At 42.9% G+C, this 23139-nt stretch overlaps 1 protein-coding gene across 1 annotated transcript in view; it reads left to right on the plus strand.

Annotated features, from left to right (window-relative positions):
- Window positions 1-23139, plus strand: part of ccdc170 (coiled-coil domain containing 170) — a 104909-nt gene that overhangs the window by 17649 nt on the left and 64121 nt on the right. Inside the window, exons 6-7 of the mRNA XM_043696503.1 lie at window positions 6872-7128; window positions 20913-21057. Of these exons, the coding sequence (XP_043552438.1) occupies window positions 6872-7128; window positions 20913-21057 (402 nt within the window). The remainder of the gene's footprint in view (window positions 1-6871; window positions 7129-20912; window positions 21058-23139) is intronic.

Raw genomic sequence — 23139 nt, forward strand, 5'->3', positions numbered from 1 at the left:
TGGAGGTTTGTGTAGGTATTTGGAGTTCGGGTACCAGTTGCAGTTGTTGTAAGTATTTACGCCAAGCTGGGAATTTGGATTGCAGACGTTTCTAGGTGACATCCTCAGTGCTGAGGAGCCTCCTGTGAAGCGCTGCTGTACTGGGTCAGTTGGAATCTATTTGGTTTCGCTCGCACTGCTTCTGGTTGCCTGTTCCGGTTGTTCGATGGAGTGGTTGGTATATTGGGTCGAGGTCAATGTGTTTATTGACAGAATCCGTAGATGAGTACCAGGCTTCTAGGAATTCTCCAGCTGTCCTCTGTTTGGCTTGTCCTATTATGGCTATGCTGTCCCAGTCGAATTTGTGGTCCTTGGCGTCTGCGTGTATAGCTACTAGGGACAGCTGGTCGCGGCGTTCAGTGGCTAGTTGATTTTCATGAGTGCAGATCGCAAGTTGTCTGCCTGTTTGTTCTATGTAGTGTTTTGAGCTGTATCTGCATGGAATCTTATACACCACGTTTGTCCTGCATGCGATGGGTCTTTTGTTCTGGTGAGTTGTTGTCTGAGTGTGGCTGTTGGTTTATGTGCTGTCATAAATCTGAGTGGTCAGAGGAGTCTGGCTGTCAGTTCCGAGACATTTATTAGATAAGGTAGACTGGTTAGTGTGTTGGGTCATGGTATGGCCTCGTCGCATTGTTTGTCTGCCAGGCATCTGCAGATGAAGTTGCGGGGATATCCGTTCTTGGTGAAGACTTTGTAGAGGTACTCTTCTTCTCTTCATAGGTCGGGAGTGCTGCAGTGTGTTGCAGCCCTTTTGAACAGGGTCCTGGTGCAGCTTCGCTTGTGTGTGTTTGGGTGGTTGCTGTTGTAGCTCAGGATCTGGTCCATGTGTGTGGCTTTTCTGTACACTTTTGTGGTGCACTCCCTGTTCTGTGTTCTTTCTACCATCACATCCAGGAATGGGAGTGAATTGTTGGTTTCCTCCTGTATCCTCAATCTGATCCCTGTGAGCATGGTGTTAAAAATCCAGTGTGTGTTCTTGATTCCTGTTCACTTAATAATTACAAAAGTGTCATCCACGTATCTGATCCAGAGTTTGGGTTGGATTTGTGGGAGGATTGTTTGTTCCAGTCTTTGCATCACTGCTGCTGCTCTGAGCCCGGAGATGGGTAAGCCCATAGATGTCCCATTGATCTGTTCATATATATGGTTGTTGAACGGGAAGTGTGTCATCAAGCACAGGTCTAGTAGCTTGAGTATGCAGCCATTGTTGATAGGTTCTCCGTCGTGCCGTCTGTTCTGTTTGTCCAGGAGGTTGGCTATTGTCTCTCTGACTAAGGTTTTGTCAATCGAAGTAAACACTTCATATTCAAAGCCATAAATATGAACAAAGCAATGGGACATCTATGGGCTCACCTATCTCCGGGCTCATAGCAGAAGCAGTGGTGCAAAGACTGAGAAAATTGGCCTCCCACAAATTCAACCCAAACTCTGGATCTGAAATGTGGATGGCACTTTTGTAATTATTAAGAGAACAGGAATCGAGAACACAAACTGGATTTTTAACACCATGCTCACAGGGATCAGATTGACGAGGAGAAAACCAACAATCCACTCCCATTCCTGGATGTGATGGTAGAAAGAACACAGAACAGGGAATGCACCTCAAAAGTGTACAGGAAAGCCACACACATGGACCAGATCTTGAACTACACCAGCAACCACCCAAACATGCACAAGAGAAGCTGCACCAGGACCCTATGAAGAGAAGAAGAACACTTCTACAGAGTCTTCACCAAGAACGGATATCCCTCAACTTCATCCGCAGAAACAATGCAATGAGGCCATACCATGACCCAACACACTAACCAGTCTACCTTATGTAATAAAGGTCTCGGAACTGACAGTCAGACTCCTCTGACCACTCAGATTTATGACAGCACATAAACCGACAGCCACACTCAGACAACAACTCACCAGAACAAAAGACCCAATACTCCTGTGCGGACAAACGTGGTGTACAAGATTCCATGCACAGACTGCATAAAAAGCTCTATAGAACAAACAGGCAGACAACTAGTAATCCGCATTCATGAACATCAACCAGCCACTAAACGCCATGACCAGCTGTCCCTAGTATCTACACCCACAGACAACAAGGAACACAAATTCGACTGGGACAACACAACAATAATAAGACAAGCCAAACTGAAGACAGCCAGAGAATTCCTAGAAGCTTGGCACGTCCGTGGACTCCGTCAACAAACACATTGACGTAGACCCAATATACCGAGCACTTCAACGAACAACTGGAAGCAACAGGAATGAAACCAAATAAATTCCAACCGACACAGTACAGCAGCACTTCACAGGAGGCTTCAAAGCACTGAGGATGTCACGTGGAAAGGGGACAAAATGTCTGCAAACCAACCTTCCAGCTCAGCAAACATACTGTCAACAACTGCACCCATTGTTTGGAGTTGATCAGGCTCCTTCTTTGCAGAGGTGTTCCTCCCACAGCTCGGGTCGATCCTTGATGCCAGTGTATATCTGTATTTTCCTTGCCCTGCAGTCATTGTTTAGCCATTTCACTTCCACTTAACATGATGGCAATATCCCTAGTGCTGCCCTCCTTGCATTCCTGTTCAGGGCCGAAGAGTGTCAAGATTGGAATGTTTTCTCATAACCCTAATCCCTCCAATATCAGGGATCAACCTCATCAAACATCTCCACAGCATTTTTAGCGTTGAAATTTCTCTCCTGTCTTGCTCATCAGACTTGATTGCTGTGATCAAGGTAAAGTAAACATAGTCCTACCAGATCATAGAGGTAAAAACAATGACTGCAGATGCTGGAAACCAGATTCTGGATCAGTGGTGCTGGAAGAGCACAGCAATTCAGGGCTACTCTCCCGTTAGAGAGAGAGATGACTGGTGGTGGTTTAACCTGAAGGTCACCATAAAGTGAGTGGAGAGGTTCAGAAGGAGAGTCCTGCATGGTAACCTCAGCCAGTGCAGGAATTTAACCCATTCTATTCATGTTATTTTGTGTTGCAAACCAGCCATCCAGCCAACTAACCTAATCAACACCCACTCCATTCAAGTTCAGTCTGACTAAAGCAACCTCAAGTGAAGAATTAACTTGCATTCATATGACCTTTACAAAGTCAGGACATCTCTCATCGCCTCAGAGTCAATTAAATCTTTTGCAGTGTTTTTTGTTCACCAACACCTCCGCCTACCGCCCCTTGACCATGACCCCACCTCTCCTCACCATTCCATCATCTCCCAAACCATTCACAACCTCATCACCTCAGGGGATCTCCCATCCATAGCCTCCAACCTCATTGTTCCCCAAACCTGCACCACCCAGTTCCACCTCTTACCCAAAACCCACACAACCTGACTGCCCCGGTCGACCAATTGTCACCACCTCTCCTGCCCTACTGAACTCATCTCCTCATAACCTGATTCCGTCCTGTCCCCCTTGCCCCATGAACTCCCTGCGTATGTTCGAGACACCACCCACGCCTTCCATCTCCTCCATGACTTTTGATTTCCCAACCCACATCACCTCATCTTCACCATAGATATCCAGTCCCTATACATGTCCATCCGCCATGACAAAGCCCTACAAGCCCTCCATTTCTTCCTCTCCTGTCTATCCAACCAGACTCCTCCACGGACACACTCATTTGATTGGTGGAACTCGTCCTCACCCTCAACAATGTCTCCTTCGAATCCTCCCACTTCCTACAGACAAGAGGGGTAGCCACGGGCACCTGCATGGCCCCCAGCTATGCCTGCCTCTTTGGAAGAGAGACTGTTTGAAGTATCCTACGGAGTTACACGAGCACTATCCCCCACCTTTTACTCTGCTACATTGATGACTGTATCGACACTATCTCATGCTCCCACGAGGATGTTGAACAGTTCATCAACTTCACCAACACCTTGCACTCTGACCTCACGATCACATGGACCATCTCCCTCCCCTTCCTGGACATCTCCATCTCTGTTTCTGGTGACTGCCTCAACACTGATATATATTTCAAACCCAATGACTCCCACAGCTATCCTTGACTACACCTCCTCCCATCCACCCCTCATGTAAAAACAGGATCCCTTACTCCCAATTCCTCCGCCTCCCCCGTATCTATTCCCAGGAGGAGCAATTCCACTCCAGGACATCCCAATGGCTCCTATTTCAAGGACTGCAATTTCCCCTTCCAGTTGATCAACAATGCCCTTCATCACATCTCCACCATTTGAAGCCCTTGAACCCAACTCCTCCAACCGCAACAAAGTTAGAACTCTCAGTCCCCCCTTCCACCCCATTAATCTCCAGGTACAGCTCATTATCCTCTGTCATTTTCGCCACCTACAGTCAGGTCCCACCACCAAAAATGTATTTCCCTCCCCACCCCTATCTGCATTCCGCAGAGACCATTCCCTCCGCAATTCCCTCGTTAGATCCATGCCCCCCAATAACCCATCCTCTACACCTTGGTACTTTCCCCTGCCACTGCACAAAGTGCAAAACCTGCACCCAGACCTCCCCCCTCACCTCTGTCCAAGGCCTGAAAGGATCACTTCAAATCCGGCAGAGTATTTCCTGCACCTCCATCCACCTCATCTACTGCATCTGTTGCTCTCGATGTTGTCTCCTCTACATTGGGGTGACAGGACGCCAACTTACAGAGTGGTTCTGGGAACATCAAACAACCCCACTGCCCTGTGGCCAACCACTTCAACCCCTCCGCCCACTCCCACAAGGGCATGCAAGTCCTGGGCCGCCTCCACTTCCAAATCAAAGCCACCCCCCAACTGGAGGAAAACGTCTCATTGTGCACCTCAGGACCCTTCAACCACACGACATCAACATCGGCTTCACCAATTTCCAAATCTCCCCTCCTCCCCACCTCATCCTAGATCCAACCCTCCCACTCAACACTGCCCTCATGACCTGTCTTACCTGCCCATCTTCCTTCCCACCTATCCACTCCAACCTCCCCACTGACCCATCACAGTTACCTCCCACCTGCGTCCATCTATCGTCTTCCCACCTACCTTTCCTCCAGCCCCAACCCACCCCCCCCAATTTCTCTCTCAGCCCCCTTGTCCCTCCACAATCCTGATAAAGAGCTTATGCTCGAAATGTCGATTCTCCTGCTCCTTGGATGCTGCCTGACCAGCTGTGCTTTTCCAGCACCACACTTTTTGATTCTGAATCTCCAGCATCTGCAGTGCTCACTTTCTCTGCCTCGTATAATTTCAGAAATGTCGAAGCTACTTTGTACAAAACAAGGTCTCTCCAAGAACAGTGGGATGAGTTGAGGGATAACCACTGTTCAGTGCAACTTGCATATTTCTTTGGTTGGAAAAGCTTAAAAAAACAGTGCAAGTGAATCCACCATAATTCTGTCACACTAATATCAGTCAATAGTTGGGTGAACAGCTCAAGATCAATTGTTTTGAGATTCTTTCTTGTGACTTCCTTTGGATGAGATATTAAGCTGTGATTCCATCTTCCCTGTCAGGTAGATGCGAAAGATCCCAAGGCACTTGCTCAAAGTACAGGAGTTATTTCTGGGTTCCTGGTCAATGCTTATCACTTAGCCAGGATTACTAAAGCATATGGAAACGTAGAGTCCATACAGTGTGGAAGCAGGCCATTTAGCCCATTGGGTTTCACTGCCCCTCCAAAAACCAAACCCCCCCCTTCCTCTACCTTATTCCTGGAACCCATAGCTAATCCATCTGGCCTACACATCCCTGAACTCTATGAGCAATTTAGCATGGTCATTCCACCTAACCTGCACATCTTTGGACTGTGGGAGGAAACTGGAGCACCCAGAGGAAACCCATACAGACACGGGGAGAATGTGCAAACTCCACACAGACAGTTGCCTGAGGGTGGAATCAAATCTGGGTACCTGTGAGGCAGCAGCACCAACCACTGAGCCACTGTGCTGCCCCTAATGTAAGCTAGTCCTTGTCATATGTGGGAACTTATTGCATACAAATCAGTAGTCACATTTCTGACATTACAGAAATGACTACACTATTTTTTCCAAGAATACTTCATTTACTGTAAGAAACTTGGAAGTCCTGAGGTTGTAAAACCATGGCAGTGCAATAATCAGGAAGGTATTTGGAATTTCCTGCCTAAAAATGTGGAAAAAGTAGCATTCACAGAGACATTCTAGAGCTATTTAGATGAAGGATTCAAATGCCACAGGATACAATATGGACAAATTATGAAAAAAGGTTCTAGAATAAGATGGATGTTTGATGACTGATGCAGACACACTTTCTGTGCTGTAAAAACTCCATGACTGCCAAAAAAAAATCGCTCACTCCTGGGGGGAGGAGCAAATCTTATAAAGACGGTTTGAACAGGTTAGGCCTGTACCATTGAATGGAAGAGGTGATCCTACTGCAAAATATAAGGACTTGTGACAACTTCGTAGGGTGGATACTTTGGAAGATGCAGAGATGAGGAGAAATTCATTCTGTCAGAAGTTGATGGAAGTGTGGAATTCTCTTCCTGGAGTTGGTAGTGGAGCTGGGTCTTTAATTTTATTTCAGGCTGAGTTAGATTGTTTTTTGTTAAACAGCGAGTCATGGGCTATCGGCGGTTGGAAAGTAGACCCGAGAACACAGACAGATCAACCAGGAGCTTGTGGAATGGGGCAACAGGTTCAAAGGGCCTAATGGCCACCTTCTGCTCCTGTGTTCCATGATTTAAATGTACATGATTTTACAAATGTTGATTGTAGAAAATTAGCTTATTTAGATTTCTTCTCTTGGCTGAAATAAGATGCCAATTGTTACATGACATGGTCTTTAGAAGTATCATTGCATTCTGTGCTGACCTATTCCATTCATAGCTCACAGACATTTGTCTGAAGCAGACATCTCAAGAGGGCTATATCCAGGAGCTAAAGGCAGAAGTTGAAAGCTACAAGATGGACAACACGAGGCAGCAGTCGCTCATTGGTTGCTTGAGAGAGAGAATCCTGGAATCTGAGGAGAAGTCCAGAACACTGCTTTCTTCAAAGACTGAAACGGAAGTAACTCTGCAGGTTTTACAGAACGAGAACAAGGAACTCCGACAGAGGAATACAGAATTAGAGAGCAAACTCAGGTAGGCCTCTTTGTTTAATACACCAGTTGAAATTCTATTTTCTGTTTAATTCTTTTGGAGCAGTGTTTTCCAAACGTGATCCCAATGTAATGTTATTTAAGTGCCTCAGGCTTTGTGTGTCTTGGGTGGGCTGTTGGGCTTTAGCTCCTGATTTTGGGGGATGGGCAGAGTGGGTGAGCCTTGGAGCTGTTAGTATCTAATCTGTTGTCTGTGGGGTCCTGATCCCCAGTTGGAAACACTGCGTTAGAACTACACTTGTATGAACATATGAATTAGGAGCAGGGGTTTGGCCTCTCCACTATTTAACAAAACCATGGCTGATCTGATTGTGGCCCTCACTTTCCTACCTTCCTCCAATATCCTTTGACACCCTTGTTATTAAAGAATTAATCTAACTCTGTCTTAAAAATAATCAATGGCCCTATATTGAACTTTCCCTAGGGAAGTGAGTTTCGAAGACTGTGTATCTGTTTTTGTTTTTAGAGAGAATGTTTTCCACTAAACTCCAATCTGTTGTGTAAGTTGTTTGGGTGTTTAGTTGTTAGACTCTCAGGCATCTAAGGAAGCTAGCTAGAAATATAAAAATAGATAGGTATTTAAAATGGAAAAGAGTGTGTTGATCCTCCAGAGGGTGAGAATGTGGAGTTAATAGTAGATAATAAGAAAATGAAGGATGAAATAAACTTCAATACAGACCATACAAAAGTCATCCCACTGAGGTGGAAGGGAAAGAATAATTTAGTGAAATTATAGTGAAATCACTAGGGAAGTGGTGCTGAACAAATGGGTTGAGCTATGATCCCCAGGTCCTGGTCTTAAAAGAGGCAGTAGTATTAAGATTGTGGATGCATTGGTGTTAATTTTCCAAAATTCACCAGTTTCTAGAAATATTCCATCAGTTTGGAAAACAGTAAATATGACGAAAGAAAGAAAGTTGGCAGAAGACTGAAAACTAAAGGCCAGTTATCTTTATACCTTTCACATGGAAGGCCATTAAGATGGTTACAGCTGGGCATTTTGAAAACTCAAGCTAATCTGAAAGTGTTAATGTTGTGTTGGAAAAGAGAAATCATGTTTTACTAATCCTGTGGGGTCTGTGGAGGAGTAATGTCCCCTGTGGATAAAGGAGATCCTGTAGATGTACTGTACTTGGATTTCCAGAAAGCATTTGAGAAACTGGCTCTCAAAATGTTATTGCGCAGTATAGGAGCTCTCGATAAAGGGGGTAAGATATTAACTTGGCTAGAAGATTGGTTGGCTAGCAGAAAACAGGGTATGCATAAATGTCTATTTTTCTGATTGGATGTGAAGAATGGAGTCCTGCAGGGATCTGTGCTGGGGCTTTAACTTTAGTATCAGTGTCTCAGATGAAAGGATCTAAGATATGTTCACAGAAGACAGAAGGATAGGTAGGAAAGTATGTTGTGAAGAAGACATAAAGAGGTTGCAAACAGACATAGATAATTTGAATGGATAAACATCTAACAGATGGCATATAATGTGGCAATTCAGTAGGAAGAATAAAAAAAACGTTTACTGAAACAGAATTAGCACAGCTATGTGCTGAGAAAAGATCTAGGTGTTCTAGTGCGGAAGCCAGTAAGAATTAGTTTGCAAGTACTGCAAGTAATTAAGAAAGCTAATGGAATGCTATCCTTTTATTACAAGAGGAATTGAATATTAAATCTATTCCATTAAATAGGGCAATGGTGAGTTTACATTTGGAGTACAATGTGCAATTTTGGCCTCCTTACTTAAGGGAGGATGTAAATGTTTTGGAGGCAGTTCAAAGAATGTTTACTAGATGAATCAGAATTAACATTTCGGGTCCAGTGATCTTTCTTCAAAGGTCACTGGACCCAAAATATTAACACTGCTTTCTCTCTTCAAATGCTGCCGGACTTACTGAATTCTTCGAGCAATTTCTGTTTTGTTTCTGATTGCCACCATCCACAACTCTTCGTTTTTTTTTAAATAGATTATTGCCTGGGATGAGCAGGTTGTCATGAGGGGCATGGAGAGGGTGAATAGATGAGGTCTCTTCCCTGTGGCGGGGGAGTCCAAAACTAGAGGGCATAAGTTTATGCTGAGAGGGGAAAGACTTAAATTGGACTTGAGGGGCAACTTTTCCACGCAGACGGTGGTTCGTGTGTGGAATGAACTGCCAGAGGAAGTATCGACACATGAGGGGCATGGAGAGGGTGAATAGATGAGGTCTCTTCCCTGTGGCGGGGGAGTCCAAAACTAGAGGGCATAAGTTTATGCTGAGAGGGGAAAGACTTAAATTGGACTTGAGGGGCAACCTTTCCACGCAGATGGTGGTTCGTGTGTGGAACGAACTGCCAGAGGAAGTATCGACATTGTGGTGCTGGAAAAGCACAGTAGGTCAGGTTCTTGATGAAGGATCACCTTCTTGATGAAGGATTTTTGCCTGAAACGTTGATTCTCCTGCTCCTCGGATGCTGTCTGACCTGCTGTGCTTTTCCAGCGCCACTCTCTTGACTCTAATCTCCAGCATCTGTAGTCCTCACCTTCATCTGCCAGAGGTAACGGTAGAGGCTGGCACAATTACAACGTTTACAAGGCATCTGGATGGATATAGGAGAACGTGAGGACTGCAGATGCTGGAGATCAAAGCTGAAAAATATGTTGCTGGAAAAGCGCAGCAGGTCAGGCAGCATCCAAGGAGCAGGAGAATCGACGTATCGGGCATAAGCCCTTCTTCAAGAATGAGGAAGGTGTGCCAAGCAGGCTAAGATAAAAGGTAGGGAGGAGGGACTTGGGGGAGGGGCGTTGGGAATGCGATAGTTGGAAGGAGATTAAGGTGAGGGTGATAGGCCAGAGAGGGGGTGGGGGCAGAGAGGTCGGGAAGAAGATTGCAGGTCAAGAAGGCGGAGCTGAGTCCGAGGGTTGGGACTTAGATAAGGTGGGGGGAGGGGAAATGAGGAAGCTGGAGAAATTTGCATTCATCCCATGTGGCTGGAGGGTTCCTAGGTGGAAGATGAGGCGCTCTTCCTCCAGGCGTCGTGTTGCAATGGCGATGGAGGAGGCCAAGGACCTGCGTGTCCTTGGCGGAGTTGGAGAGGGAGTTAAAGTGTTCCGCCACAAGTGTTCCCTCTCTGCCCCCACCCCCTCTCCGGCCTATCACCCTCACCTTAACCTCCTTCCACCTATCGCATTCCCAACGCCCCTCCCCCAAGTCCCTCCTCCCTACCTTTTATCTTAACGAATCTGGATGGATATATCCATGTTTAATAGGAAGGGGTTACAGGGATATTGCCCAAACGTTGGCAAATGGGACTAGATTAGTTTGGGATATCTGGTCTGCATGGACGAGTTCAATCAAAGGGTCTGTTTCCATGCTGTACATCTCTATGACTCTATGACTTTTGATGAAAGGTTGGAAAGACTGGGCATCTATCCACTGGAGTTTATAAGGATGAGGGGTGATTGAAATGAATAAGGTCCTAAATTGTCTGGACAAGGTGAACCCCTACGGAAGGGATGTTTCCTGTTGTGGATGAGTCCAGAACTAGGGACACTGTTTAAAAATCTGGGGTCGTTGGGACATTGAAATAGCAAACCGAATGAACCCAGCATCACTATCACCAGATTTGCAACACAGTAAAATTAAAACATTCAATGACCCTCAAAATTGCTCAGCTGTTCCTAACAAGGTCTTGGATGCCAAGTTTATAACTTAAATAAAACTGAACAATTTATTATTAGTAATGCATCTGTAGCAGTACTCAGAAAAAAGGTAATCTAATTAATATTTATGATATAAGCCATATCTCCTTTGATCTAAAGACACCTCCCCCCCAACTCATGCACTAACAAACAGACAATATCCATATGTTAGTTTACAAGGACTTGCTGGGTGTATCCCAAATGGCAAACTGTAACAAAGGAATTCCATCATCCCAATTGTTAGGACATTCTTGACAGTAAGATCAATCAGGATGCAAGCAGGATTGATAACGGTGAACCAGTAGATGAGATATATTTAGGTTTCCAAAGGATATCCCATAAGGTACGTGCAAAGCAATTTAATAAGATAACAGCCCATTGTCCATTAGCATATAAAGAGGATTGCTATCTAATTGAAGACAGAGTTGGGATAAGGAGGCATTTTCAGTATGGCAATCTATAACTAGCGGAAGACAATAGGAATCAGTGCTAGGACCACAATTAATCACAATATATGTTAATGACTTGCATAATGGATGTAAATTAACTATCGCCAAGTTTGCAGATAACACATGAGACTAATGAGACTACAGTTGGAGCCTACGTTTTTAACTTCAGCGAGAAATTGACCAAAGCATGTGTTGTGTTCTCAATAAACAAGGAAAACTAAACCAGATAAAAAGGCCAAAGTTGGAACTTTTGTTGCTGGAGTTGAGTTGTAGCATTGTTGCCTGTCTTTGGGGAACAATTAAAAGCAAAGTTCACTGGACTTTGTCAAATCAAACAGAAACGCAATGATGTGAATTATGCAGCGAGTACTCCAAGTAGGGGAACAAATCAGTGCATGTGTGTCTTGTTAATATGTTAAAGATAAATTATGATTGGGACAATAGCCAGGGGAAAAATGTACTTGTGATAATGAAAGAAAGAGGGAGAGAAATAAAGAGAAACAGAGTCAAGATGAATTAAAAAAGAAAATTAAAATAATCATAATTTTCCAATTCAGTAACAGTTTCAATGATGAATGCCTGACCTTCGTGAAATCATTCAATGATGGGCTGCATGACAGGCAGATAGAACAGTATATTTTTGCTTGAATTTTGAAGTCACCAGTCAATGGAAACCTACAGAAGCAGACTTACAGAATTATTCACCTACTTTTTACAGACTCTAATTCGCTTCTCAGAACATTTGGCAAATCAGTAACGGGAATGAAACAAGCGAGAGAGCAAAACAAGAGCAACACCGCTTAGAAGCTTTCAGAACATAAATTGCTTGCTGCTCAGAACCCAATTCACACCAGTTCACTCTTTATTTTCTCTTTATTTTTCAATGTTCTGTGCTTGGCCTGACTTTCCTTCACTGTCTAATTCAACATCCAACCAGCTGTCAGTTCCTGAGCATAGCACTGTGACCTTAGAGAGTAATTAACCTCCATTATCTTTCCAGGCCAGCTCCTAACAACAGACATCTGTACTTTGTTCTTTTTTTGATAAAACAGGCTGAACAAACAAAATTTCAATTGTCAAATTCAACTCGCAGTTCCAAACCAAAAAATAAAAGAAAATTGCCCGTAGTGTTAGGTATAGGGGTAAATGTAGGAGTATGGGTGGGTTGCGCTTCGGCAGGTCGGTGTGGACTTGTTGGGCCGAAGGGCCTGTTTCCACAATGTAATGTAAATGTAAAAACTTTTATCTCTCCAAGTGTTGTGTTTCAGATTCTCTGGCTCAGACAGTGCCGGAAGCAAGATCTTTGAATATTGTTAAGGCAGACCTGGTTGGAATGTTGTTAGGCAGTGGATCATGGGTTAATGAAGGTAGATCGGAATGTAGAATTCAAAACACAAACAGATCAGTCATGATCAAATGATTGGTGGAATGAGCTTGAAGAGCCAAGTGACCTACTCTGCTCTTAGTTTGGACGTCTCTATGTTTGCATCTGTCCATTGCATACAGACTGTGATGCAGGTTGTGCTAGATGCCATTTCGATGAATGTGTTGCAATGTGTGCAAGAGTAGGCATAGCATTGTGTAAGATTAATTTGATACCGCTTTAGATTTCACCACTCCATCTAGCCTCTCACATTCAATTGAATAGACGTTCAGTGATAGGAATCCCACCAGTGCAAATTTGATCATCAACTACTTCAGACATTAGTTGCCGAATGTTTCCTGCTCAAGAGTGTGGTGCTGGAAAAGCACAGCCAGTCAGGCAGCATCCAAGGAGTAGGAGAATCAACGTTTCGAGCATAAGCTCTTAATCAGAAATGAGGATGACGAGACCAGCCATTTTGTCATTGAATGGTAGAGCAGACTTGTTTCCTTGTTTCCTGCTGGCCGTTGAAACAATTGTTCAGATGTTGTACACTTTCTCAAGTTCTTTGAAGTTGTACAAGTCTCCATTCTGCTCTTTATCACATGTGGGCATCGCTGACAAGGCCAGAATTAATTTTCCATTCTGAATCACCTGAGAGAATGGATGCTGGTCTTTTTTTAAGAGTTACTATACCACACACCTTGTATTTATGTAGAGCTTTTTGACATAATGAAACATCCCAAGCCATTTCACAGGAGATTACGGTCTTACTGTTTCATAAGATGTAGGAACAGAAGTAGGTCAGTCAGCCCATTGAGTTTGCTCCACCATTCAATGAAGAAGTGGTTGGTCTCATCATCCTAATCTCTACTTTGCTATCTTGCCCCCTACCCTTTTGAGAGAAGAAGTTTGTCTTCCTCGCTGTCTTAAATGGGCAGCCCCTACTTTAAGATTAAGCCCTCTGGTTCCAGATTCTCCCACAAGGAGAAACAAGCTCTCACCATCCACTTTGCCAAGCCCTTTAAGAATGATGTATTTTTCAGTGAGGTCACTTTTCATTCTTCTAAACTGAAATGAGTACAGGCCCAACACACTCTGCCTCTCATTATAAGAAAATCCCTCCATACCCAGGATCAACATGATTAACCTTCTCTGGACTGACCCCATCTTTCTTTAGATGAGAGGACTGAAACTGTTCACAGTGCTTTAGGTGTGACCATGCCTTGTACAGTTTTAGCATGACTTATATTTTTATGTTCAGTTGCCTTTGCAGTAAAGGTCACTATTCCATTTGCCTTCTTTATTACCTACTGAATGTGGATGCTAGCCTTTTCTTTGTGAATCATGCATGAGGGCTTCATATCCCTCTGTGCTACAGACTTCTAAAGTCTTTGTTCATTTTAAATAATATTCAGCTCCTTTATCCTTCCAGCCGAAATTCATAAGCTCACAGTTTCTCACATTATATTCTGTCTGCCAAGTGTAAGTCCACTCACTTAATATATCTATATCCCTCTCCTTGTGTCCTCCCTAGTAGTTGGTTTTCCACCTACATTTGTGTTATCTGAAAACTTGGCAATAGTACATTCACATCCATTATCCAAGTCATTAATATATATTGTGATTAATTGTGGTCCTAGCACTGATTCCTATTGTCTTCCACTAGTCATAGATTGCCATACTGAAAATGCCTCCTTATCCCAACTCTGTCTTCTATTAGATAGCAATCCTCTGTATATGCTAATGGTCTATGGGCTGTTATCTTATTAAATAGCTTTGCACATACTTTATGGGATACCTGAATATATCTCATCTACTGGTTCACCGTTATCAATCCTGCTTGCATCCTGATTGATCTTACTGTCAAGAGTGTCCTAATAATTGGGATGATGGAATTCTTTTGTTACAGTTTGCCATTTGGGATACACCCAGCAAGTCCAAAGGATTTAGCCCTTGTGAACTAAGATATGGATATGAGCCGAGAGAACAACTTAAATTAATTAAAGGAGAAACTTAATAAACCAACTCGATGCTACAGTTGGAGCCTACTTTTTTAATTTCAGAGAGAAATTGGCCATAGCATGTGTTGGGTGCTCAATAAACAATGAAAACTAAAACAGATAAAAAGGTCAATGCTGGAACTTTTGTTGCTGGAGTCGAGTTATAACATTGTTGCCTGTCTCTGGGGAACTATTAAAAGCAAAGTTCACTGGACTCTGTCAAATCAAACAGAAACTCAATGATATGAATAATGTAGCGAGTACTCCAGGTAGGGGAACAAATCAGTACGTGTGTGTTTTGTTAATATGTTAAAGATAAATTATGATTGGGTCAATAGCCAGCGGGAAAATAAAAAGTACTTGGGATAGTGAAAGGAAGGGGGAGAGAAATAAAAATAGCAGAGAAAATGCATAATGGTGGCATAGGCTATGAGTAGAGTATTGTTGGCAGCTCTGGAATCTGCATTGCACGCGGGGTATAGTTACGCTGGAGAGAGTGAAGAGGAGATTTACTGGGATGTTACCTGGAGTGAAGAGAGATTGGATATATAGAGCCTTTTTGGAGTTGAGGAGACTACAGGGAATGTATCAAATTAGTGGGAGCACAGAAAGAAGACAGGGAGGAAATGTTTCTCTTTGTGGAGGGTTAAGTGACCAGGAGCATAGATTTAAGGTAAGGGGCTGGAGGTTTTGAGGGAATATAAGGAAAAAGCTTTCACATGTAGGGTTCTAGAAATCTGGAACTCGTTTCCTTTCAGGGTAGTAGAGGTAGAAACCCTCCATAACATTTAAAAAGTATTTAGATGTATATTTGCGATACCAAGGCATAAAGCCTATGATCCAAGTACTGAAAGAAATTGAATAGTTAGGTGCTTGTTTTTCGATCAGTATGGATTTGATGGGCCAAAGGCCTTTCTCTGTGCTGTAGACCACTATGACTCTGATTCAATGAATCAGAAATGGAAAATTTAAAAATTGACCCTTCAGCAAGGAGAACGCAGCAGTGTTTAAAAGCTTATGTAACATCAGGTTTTATTTTTTGACCACAATCCAAGCGACTCAAGAAGGCTTGAGCAGAATCATAAATCAATTTGTGGGAATAGACCGTGGAAATGGTTTTGACTATTTACAATGTGAGTACAGGGGATGTCTTATCCGCAAAAGAACATCCTTGCAGTCTCAATCTGGAGAGATTAGCTCAAATAAGGGGAGAGGTTAAGTTCATGATGAGCGATGATATTATTGAGTGGAATCATTGTGGGTGGTGCTCACTTCTTATGCCTGTGCCAAGAGCGGATGGGTTATTATTTGTGTTGATTATCACAAAGTCAACCTCCTAACAGAAACTGACTCATATCCTAATCTAAGATTGGAGGACTGCATTGAATGAATTGGACACACACAAACTTTTACCAAAGTCAGCTTTTTAAAAGAGTATCAGCAAGTTCCATTGACTGATATAACTAATGAACTATCAGCTTTTGCAAAAATGGATGGATTTTATCAACACAGTCGTGCTGTTTGAAATGAAAAATGCAAAAGCAATGTTCCAAAGATTAATCAATAAATAAAATCAATGAAGTCTTATATAAGTATAGCTAGGTCAATGATTTGGCTGTTTTTAGCTAGATGTGGAAAGAACATTTACACCACTTAACTGAACTGGTTGTTTTTAGCCAATTTGCTTAAAAATGAGTACATTTTTAAAGGAAAAGTAATTTATTTGGACCACACTGTGGGACAAGGCCAAGTAATATCTAGAGAAGTGCAAGTGTGAGCTCTTTTAGATCTTCACTTGCCTAAGACAAAATGTGCAATTTTGTTTTATTTTGGCATAAGTGGATTATACCACAAATTTTTCCCACACGAAAGCACTGTTATTGTGCCTGTAACAATCGTGCTGAAGAAAAGCAGAACATTTGAGTGATACAAGGTCAGTGTATCTTTGACAACTTGAATACTGTGCTGACAACGTTCAGGTTTGGCCACTTTTAATTGTGAGAAACCATTCAAACCGGTTGATGCCAGTGAAATGGGCTTGGGTGCTGTTTTGCTGCAAGATGCCACATGTCAACAAAATATTCAGCAATTGAGAAGGAGACATGGAGTCTTGTGTTGACTTTGCATCATTTTGAAATATGCATCACAACAATTTAAAGAGACTTATTTGTATGGATCAGAACACTTTGATTTTTCTGGAATCACTCTTTTGGCCAAGAACTTAACAATTATTTTGGTAAAACATAATTCCCCAACTCTGAAATTGTTTTTTTGACTGTGGGAAAAAATGTTTTGGTTGGTGCTTTATTGAGAGTGAATATGAAAGGCCCATGGGCTGATATAAATGTAACATTGAAATAGTGTTAAGAAAAATTTTTTTTAACATGTAATGAAAAATATCTCTTTTTTTGTGGGGCAGCGTGATGTTAGCTCTATTTTAATACTGTATGGTTTATAGTTTGGATTTTGAACATGTGGTATGTGAGTTTTTGTGTATGAGAGCATTTAATGATTAACTTGTCAGGGTATCAGGAAGGAGAAAGTGAGGACTGCAGATGCTGGAGATCAGAGCTTAAAAATGTGTTGCTGGAAAAGCGCAGCAGGTCAGGCAGCATCAAAGGAACAGGAGAATCGACGTTTCGGACATAAGCCCTTCTTCAGGAATTCCTGAAGAAGGGCTTATGCCCGAAACGTCGATTCTCCTGTTCCTTTGATGCTGCCTGACCTGCTGCGCTTTTCCAGCAACACATTTTTAAGCTAAGGGTATCAGGAACCATTTTTTAAAAAAAAAAAGACCAGTATAGGGGAGGGAGTCCCTCAGGATGATGGGATTTTGTTTGCATTGGGAGAGGTTTAGGAGCAGACAGAGTAAATATTGAAGTGCATTAGTTTGTTTTATGTTAGAAAGATAAGGAATTGATGTGTTTTTTTGCTGGTGGAAAAACCCATAGATTAGAAATATTTTGGTTTCAGTTCACTTAAATCTTGGTTGAAGTTAGATACACGAAACAATTTTTCCTAGGAAAGGGAGTTTGTTCAGAAATAGGCTATCCCAGGGTAAGGATTTTAGCTTGTAGGTTCCAGACTGGAAGTCTTTCATTTGAATAACCCCTTCAAGATTCTAATATGAGAAAATCTAAACTCAGTTGTGTGAATACTCAAGAAAGAAGCTATCAAACTTGCAAGACCAGAAATTGAAACAAACAGTTAAGTCAAGCCTGTAGATGAGATAGAAGAGGGAATTCTTCCAGGTGTTTGAGTACTGTAAATGATGTTTTGGCAGTAGATTGGATTGTATTTTTACTCTGTCCTTCAAAACCTTTCATTGTGCTATGTAAATAGGGTTAGTTTATTCTGTTCTATCTTTTGCATAATAAATATGTTTTATTATTAAAATCAGATCTGCAGCATTGTAAGCTGGTCTTTCAGTGAAAGACTGCCTCATTAATTAAAAGAAAAACAGATATCAAGCCAGATATCAGGCTTGGTTCTGACTTGTCCAGTAATAATATCACCTGGGATCATAACACTATCATGTAATATGTTATAGATTGTCATGCAAGACAAATGCCTATTCTTGTTAAAACTCAATAGTGGCACTATTTCGTGCCAGTGATAGTTAGACAGGCCCCAAGACTCAGCAGGGAAAGGAGAAATGGTGTCAGCAAACTAGCTGCCAGTAGTTGGTGATCAGAAGATGCCATATCCTGGCAGTGTTGGAAACTGAAAATATGACAAGTTTAGATTACTTACAGTGTGGAAACAGGCCCTTCGGCCCAACAAGTCCACACCGACCCGCCGAAGCGTAACCCACCCATACCCCTACATTTACCCCTTTACCTAACACTACGGGCAATTTAGCATGGCCAATTCACCTGACTTGCACATCTTTGGAGTGTGGGAGGAAACCGGAGCACCCGGAGGAAACCCACGCAGACACGGGGAGAATGTGCAAACTCCACACAGTCAGTCGCCTGAGGCGGGAATCGAACCCGGGTCTCTGGCACTGCGAGGCAGCAGTGCTAACCACTGTGCCACCGTGCCGCCCAAGTGATGTTGTATCTAGTATATTGAGCAGAATCTGTAGCTGGTGGTGTATATGGTGACATTTGACCTTGTCAACTCATGTGATAATAATACCTAGATCCTTGGGCTTTGACATCTGGCATTGATCTGCTCCCATTCCTTTTGCATCTTTCTGGAAGGCTTTCTGTGGACACAGGTCCTATACGGTGCCATAATTTTCAACGTAAGAGAGACACTTAATATCCAGTCAGCATCTAAATCTGCTTTTGAGATGTAGACTGACCTTAAGTGTTTAGACTAGCTTTAACTCCTGCAAAACGTTCAAATTTTCAGTCTGTTTCTCCACACTGGAGTAATGTGAGGGAAATCAACCCCTACTGGTCCTGGAGTGGTTACAAAAGTTAAAAGATTTAAAGATACTCAAAATTAGGTATTATTCAGTCCCAGGTTGACAGAAACTTGGACCAGGTTTCTGTACTGAACAAGAACATCTATTCATTACAAATAAATAGATTCTAACTACAGATAAAAAATAATGAATTGTTGACATATAATTCTACTAGTTAAAATTTTAACCCATTTTAAAAAACTCACCCTCTATAAGTACCACCATCACACCCTTCTCAAGAGCAATTGGGAATGAGCAATAAATTCTGGCTCAGTTGCATTAATTAATTTCTGTATATAAAAGGAGAGGCTGGATAGGCTGGGAAACATTTCATCGGAGCATAGGAGGTTGAGGGGTGACCTTAGAGAGGTTTATAAAATCATGAGGGGTATAGATAAGATGAATGGCAGGTGTCTTTTCCCTAGGGTGGGGAGTTCAAGACTAGGTGGCATATTTTTAAGGTGAGAGGAGAAAGATTGAACAAAGATAAGATGGGCAAACTTTTTTTACACAGTGGTTCATGTGTGGAATGAACTTCCAGAGGAAATGGTGGATGCAGGAACAATTATAACATTGAAAAGACATTTATTAAGTATATGAATAAGAAATATTTGCAGGCAGGTGGATCTAGTTTAGTTTGGGATAATGTTCGGCGTGAACTGTTTGGTCTGATTATTTCCGTGCTGTATGACTCTGTCCTCTATCATGTAAATGAATAAAAAGTCGCAAAGGAAGAAAAGGGTGTTACGGGCAGAGGGATAGTCTAGGAAGGGATTTCAGTAGTCCCTGTCCACAAGGTTTGCTGAAATGATACTTTTGATCAGAATGCTGCTCCTTCTCTTGGTATTCTCACATTTGCAGGAGGCACAGGGTGACTGGTTTGCACTTACAAAGATCTCTGACTTCTTGATTACAAGTGACCTCTTATAGCAACTGATGAGGGGGAGCAAACTGGCTGCCTTCAGGCGTGAGATACATTTATACTCTGCAGTATAAAGCCTCCTTCCCTCCTAGAGATCCAATGGCTTCTGACTGAACGTTCACGCCCCCAAGCTGTGCAGCAACCTGGGAGCCAATCGCATAGCTGTTGGCAGGCAGGAGGCCTTTGAAAATGGCAACTAGGTATCAATTTTAAAGACCAATCTGCAACTTGTTGCTGGCCAAATTTCCATTTGTACCCAGCTCATAAGCTCCAGCTCATCTGTAACGAAGCTCCTCCCACCGCTCGAACTAAGAGCTGTATGAACCGTTCTTACAACAACTGTCAAATAACTTGCTTTTAAAAAGTGCAGCAACCCTTCAACCGTCCTTGGTTTTTAAAACAGTCTCTTCCTCACCCACCCTCCCCATTTTAATCCACAATCAAAAATGCAGAAAAAGAAGATGATACGGTCTTTATAAGTTTCTTGCTGATTTGTACAACCACTCAACATCACAGACAGTGCTAATTACTTATTGCAATCATTGTATCAGGTAAGCAGCGCAAGGTTGGCATGCTATCTACATATTGTACATGTACAGAGTAGGACAGCAGATTTCCTTCCTTATAGGACATTAGTGAATTGGATGGGTTTTTATGACAATGGTTATGACGATCACAATTAGACTAGTATTTAATTCCCAATTTTATTGAATGATTATTCATCTGCCATGATGAGATTTGAACCGATGTCCCCAGAATATTTACCTGGGGGCTCTGAGATTTCTAGTCCAATGTCCTTACTGCGATGCCACCATTTTATCATGTTCAGTCCAGTTATCAGTTGACATGATAGATTTTGTCATGATATTTAAATTACCAAAGACTTGATTGCAAAACAGTAACACATTTAACATTCTGTCATTTGTTAATATTTATCCATCAGGAAACATTTAATGGAGTGGGATGTGGCCAAGCAGGAAGACACAAGAAGAATTAAAGAGCACGATGAATTCTTGGAGAAGCTCAGCCGTGCCATCAGTGTTGATTCTAGAGCAGGAGAGCATCATCTGGATTTGCTGTTGTCACAGGTATGTATGGTCGTGCTTAATCGAGGGACCCGTCTTCCAGGCAATAGTTAACTAGACCGCTTCATGAGTCAACATCTACAGCCTCTCCAGGAAACTAGCTAAAGAAATAAAGACTTGTGTTATTTTAGTGCTTTTCAAATCTACTGAATGTTTCAAAGAACAGTGCAGCTAATGAATTGTCTTTGAAATGTAGTCATGATTATAATGCAGGAACCACAACCAGCAACATAGTCAGTGGAATCTAATTAGGGGCCTGAGCATCATGGGCTCTGGTGAGATTTGTGGCAGAATTCGACAAGAAGTGCAGTGAGGCCCATCCTGATGTCAGGAACATCTCACTCTACCTTTTGTTTTTCCACAGGCAGTAGGGTACTACTGTCACTAGGGTAATGGTGAGTTATTGATTGACAGTGATTAAAGATTGCTAACTGCCTTGTTGGCATCCCAGCTTGACCCATTAATATTCAGCTTTTTATCAAACTCCCCAAAAAACGTAAATGTCAAGAAAACGTGGAAAAGCAGAGCAGGTATCTGGTGAATTCCGCATGCCACTTGCTCTGAACAGCCTCTATGTTGGACACCAGTATCTCAGGGCATGGTCCATGGGCAGTGGCCGTGCACTCCCTACCTTCATGGACATTGACATCTGACGTGAGCTAGCTTCCACAAATCCTCATGGGAGATATTCAAACCACTTTTACAATGCTTTTGCACTTCAATGCTGCACCCAAGTGCACAACAGCAACTGTTATTATAGTGCTGCAGCAAGGACACTTGGTGCTCAGGGACATGCACCTAGCTCATAGAGTGAACTAGGCTACATCTCCCAGCTCTTCACTTGCTGTTATAGCACTCACTCACTCTAATCCTACCAGGATGCATTCTTGTCATGCCTTGCCTTTTTGCACTTTGTTCCCTCAGCCAGCAATACCAAGTTCATTTTACTGCTGCATTGTCTTGCAATTTAGCCCAGACACATTGAAGGGAGCTTGTCATGGATGTCAGCAGGCCTCTGCCAAGTCAAGGATAACATCTTTCACTGAAGCAGTGTCAGGCACACACTATCAAGGGCAGCCTCCGATTCCAGGTTGGGGCTTGAACATGGTCCGTTGGATGCTTAGAGAGGTCAGAGATGGGATGCTGCCTACGTAAAGGGTGAGGAGCTGAATGTTGAGTTGTCCACCGCCTATCATGACCTGTTGGGGGCTGATTTCCTACTGGAATGAGAGAGGGGCAGCGATAGGAGTGTCACACTGCTGTTACTATTGGTGCAGGTAGGGAGGTGTCCCGAGCGAGTGAGTAGGCAGCTCAGAGGACATGTCGGTTTCATGGTGTTGGGGATTTGAATAGGTAACAGCGAGTGACAAGGGGAAATATTGACACAATCGAGTATGAGCCTTGTTGAGAGGTGAGTGTGGTAGGAGAGGGAGTGTGAGTATGAGATATAGGACAGACATTGGTGGCCTGGTGAAGAACATTCCTCCAGTCAGCTGAGGATGAACTGTCCCAAGTAATAAACCTGGGACCAGGTGGCATAGTCTGATGTGGCACCTTCCATTGCTGGGCCTGGGAGAAGAGGAAATCTGAGCTGTGTACCACCACGTTCTAGAGGATACCAACTCCCCCACCCCAACTTCCTTCCCAGAATGACGCCCGCAAAGCAGGGCATTAATTTGCCCTTGTTTTCCACATCTGGTGCAAATATGAGGAGCTGAGCAGAGCAGCAGCTCCCAACTGGCAATGCTTGTCTGGGTGCCCAGCGGACAGGACAAGGGATGCTGGTGAATTCAGGGATATCTACTGAGTGGACAGTTCCAGGAATGATACACGCTAAGATAGGCCATAAATTGGACATTGTAAGACAGCAATGGGCTCAGTAGGTAGTTAATGCGGAGAGTTTAGTGTGATACAGTGAGAGAACTCTTTTGGCCCCATGGTGGGAATCCCTCTGAGAAACTCTACACAACTTGGACTTATCCAAAAAGAGCATAAAATTCAGCCACAAAATGGAAATCATGACCAGCGAAATTGTCTTACTGATGTTGATTTAAGGGTTAAATATTGGTCAAGACCTCAGGGATA

Source organism: Chiloscyllium plagiosum, chromosome 9, assembly GCF_004010195.1.
Source record: "Chiloscyllium plagiosum isolate BGI_BamShark_2017 chromosome 9, ASM401019v2, whole genome shotgun sequence".
NCBI classification, from domain to species: Eukaryota; Metazoa; Chordata; class Chondrichthyes; order Orectolobiformes; family Hemiscylliidae; genus Chiloscyllium; species Chiloscyllium plagiosum.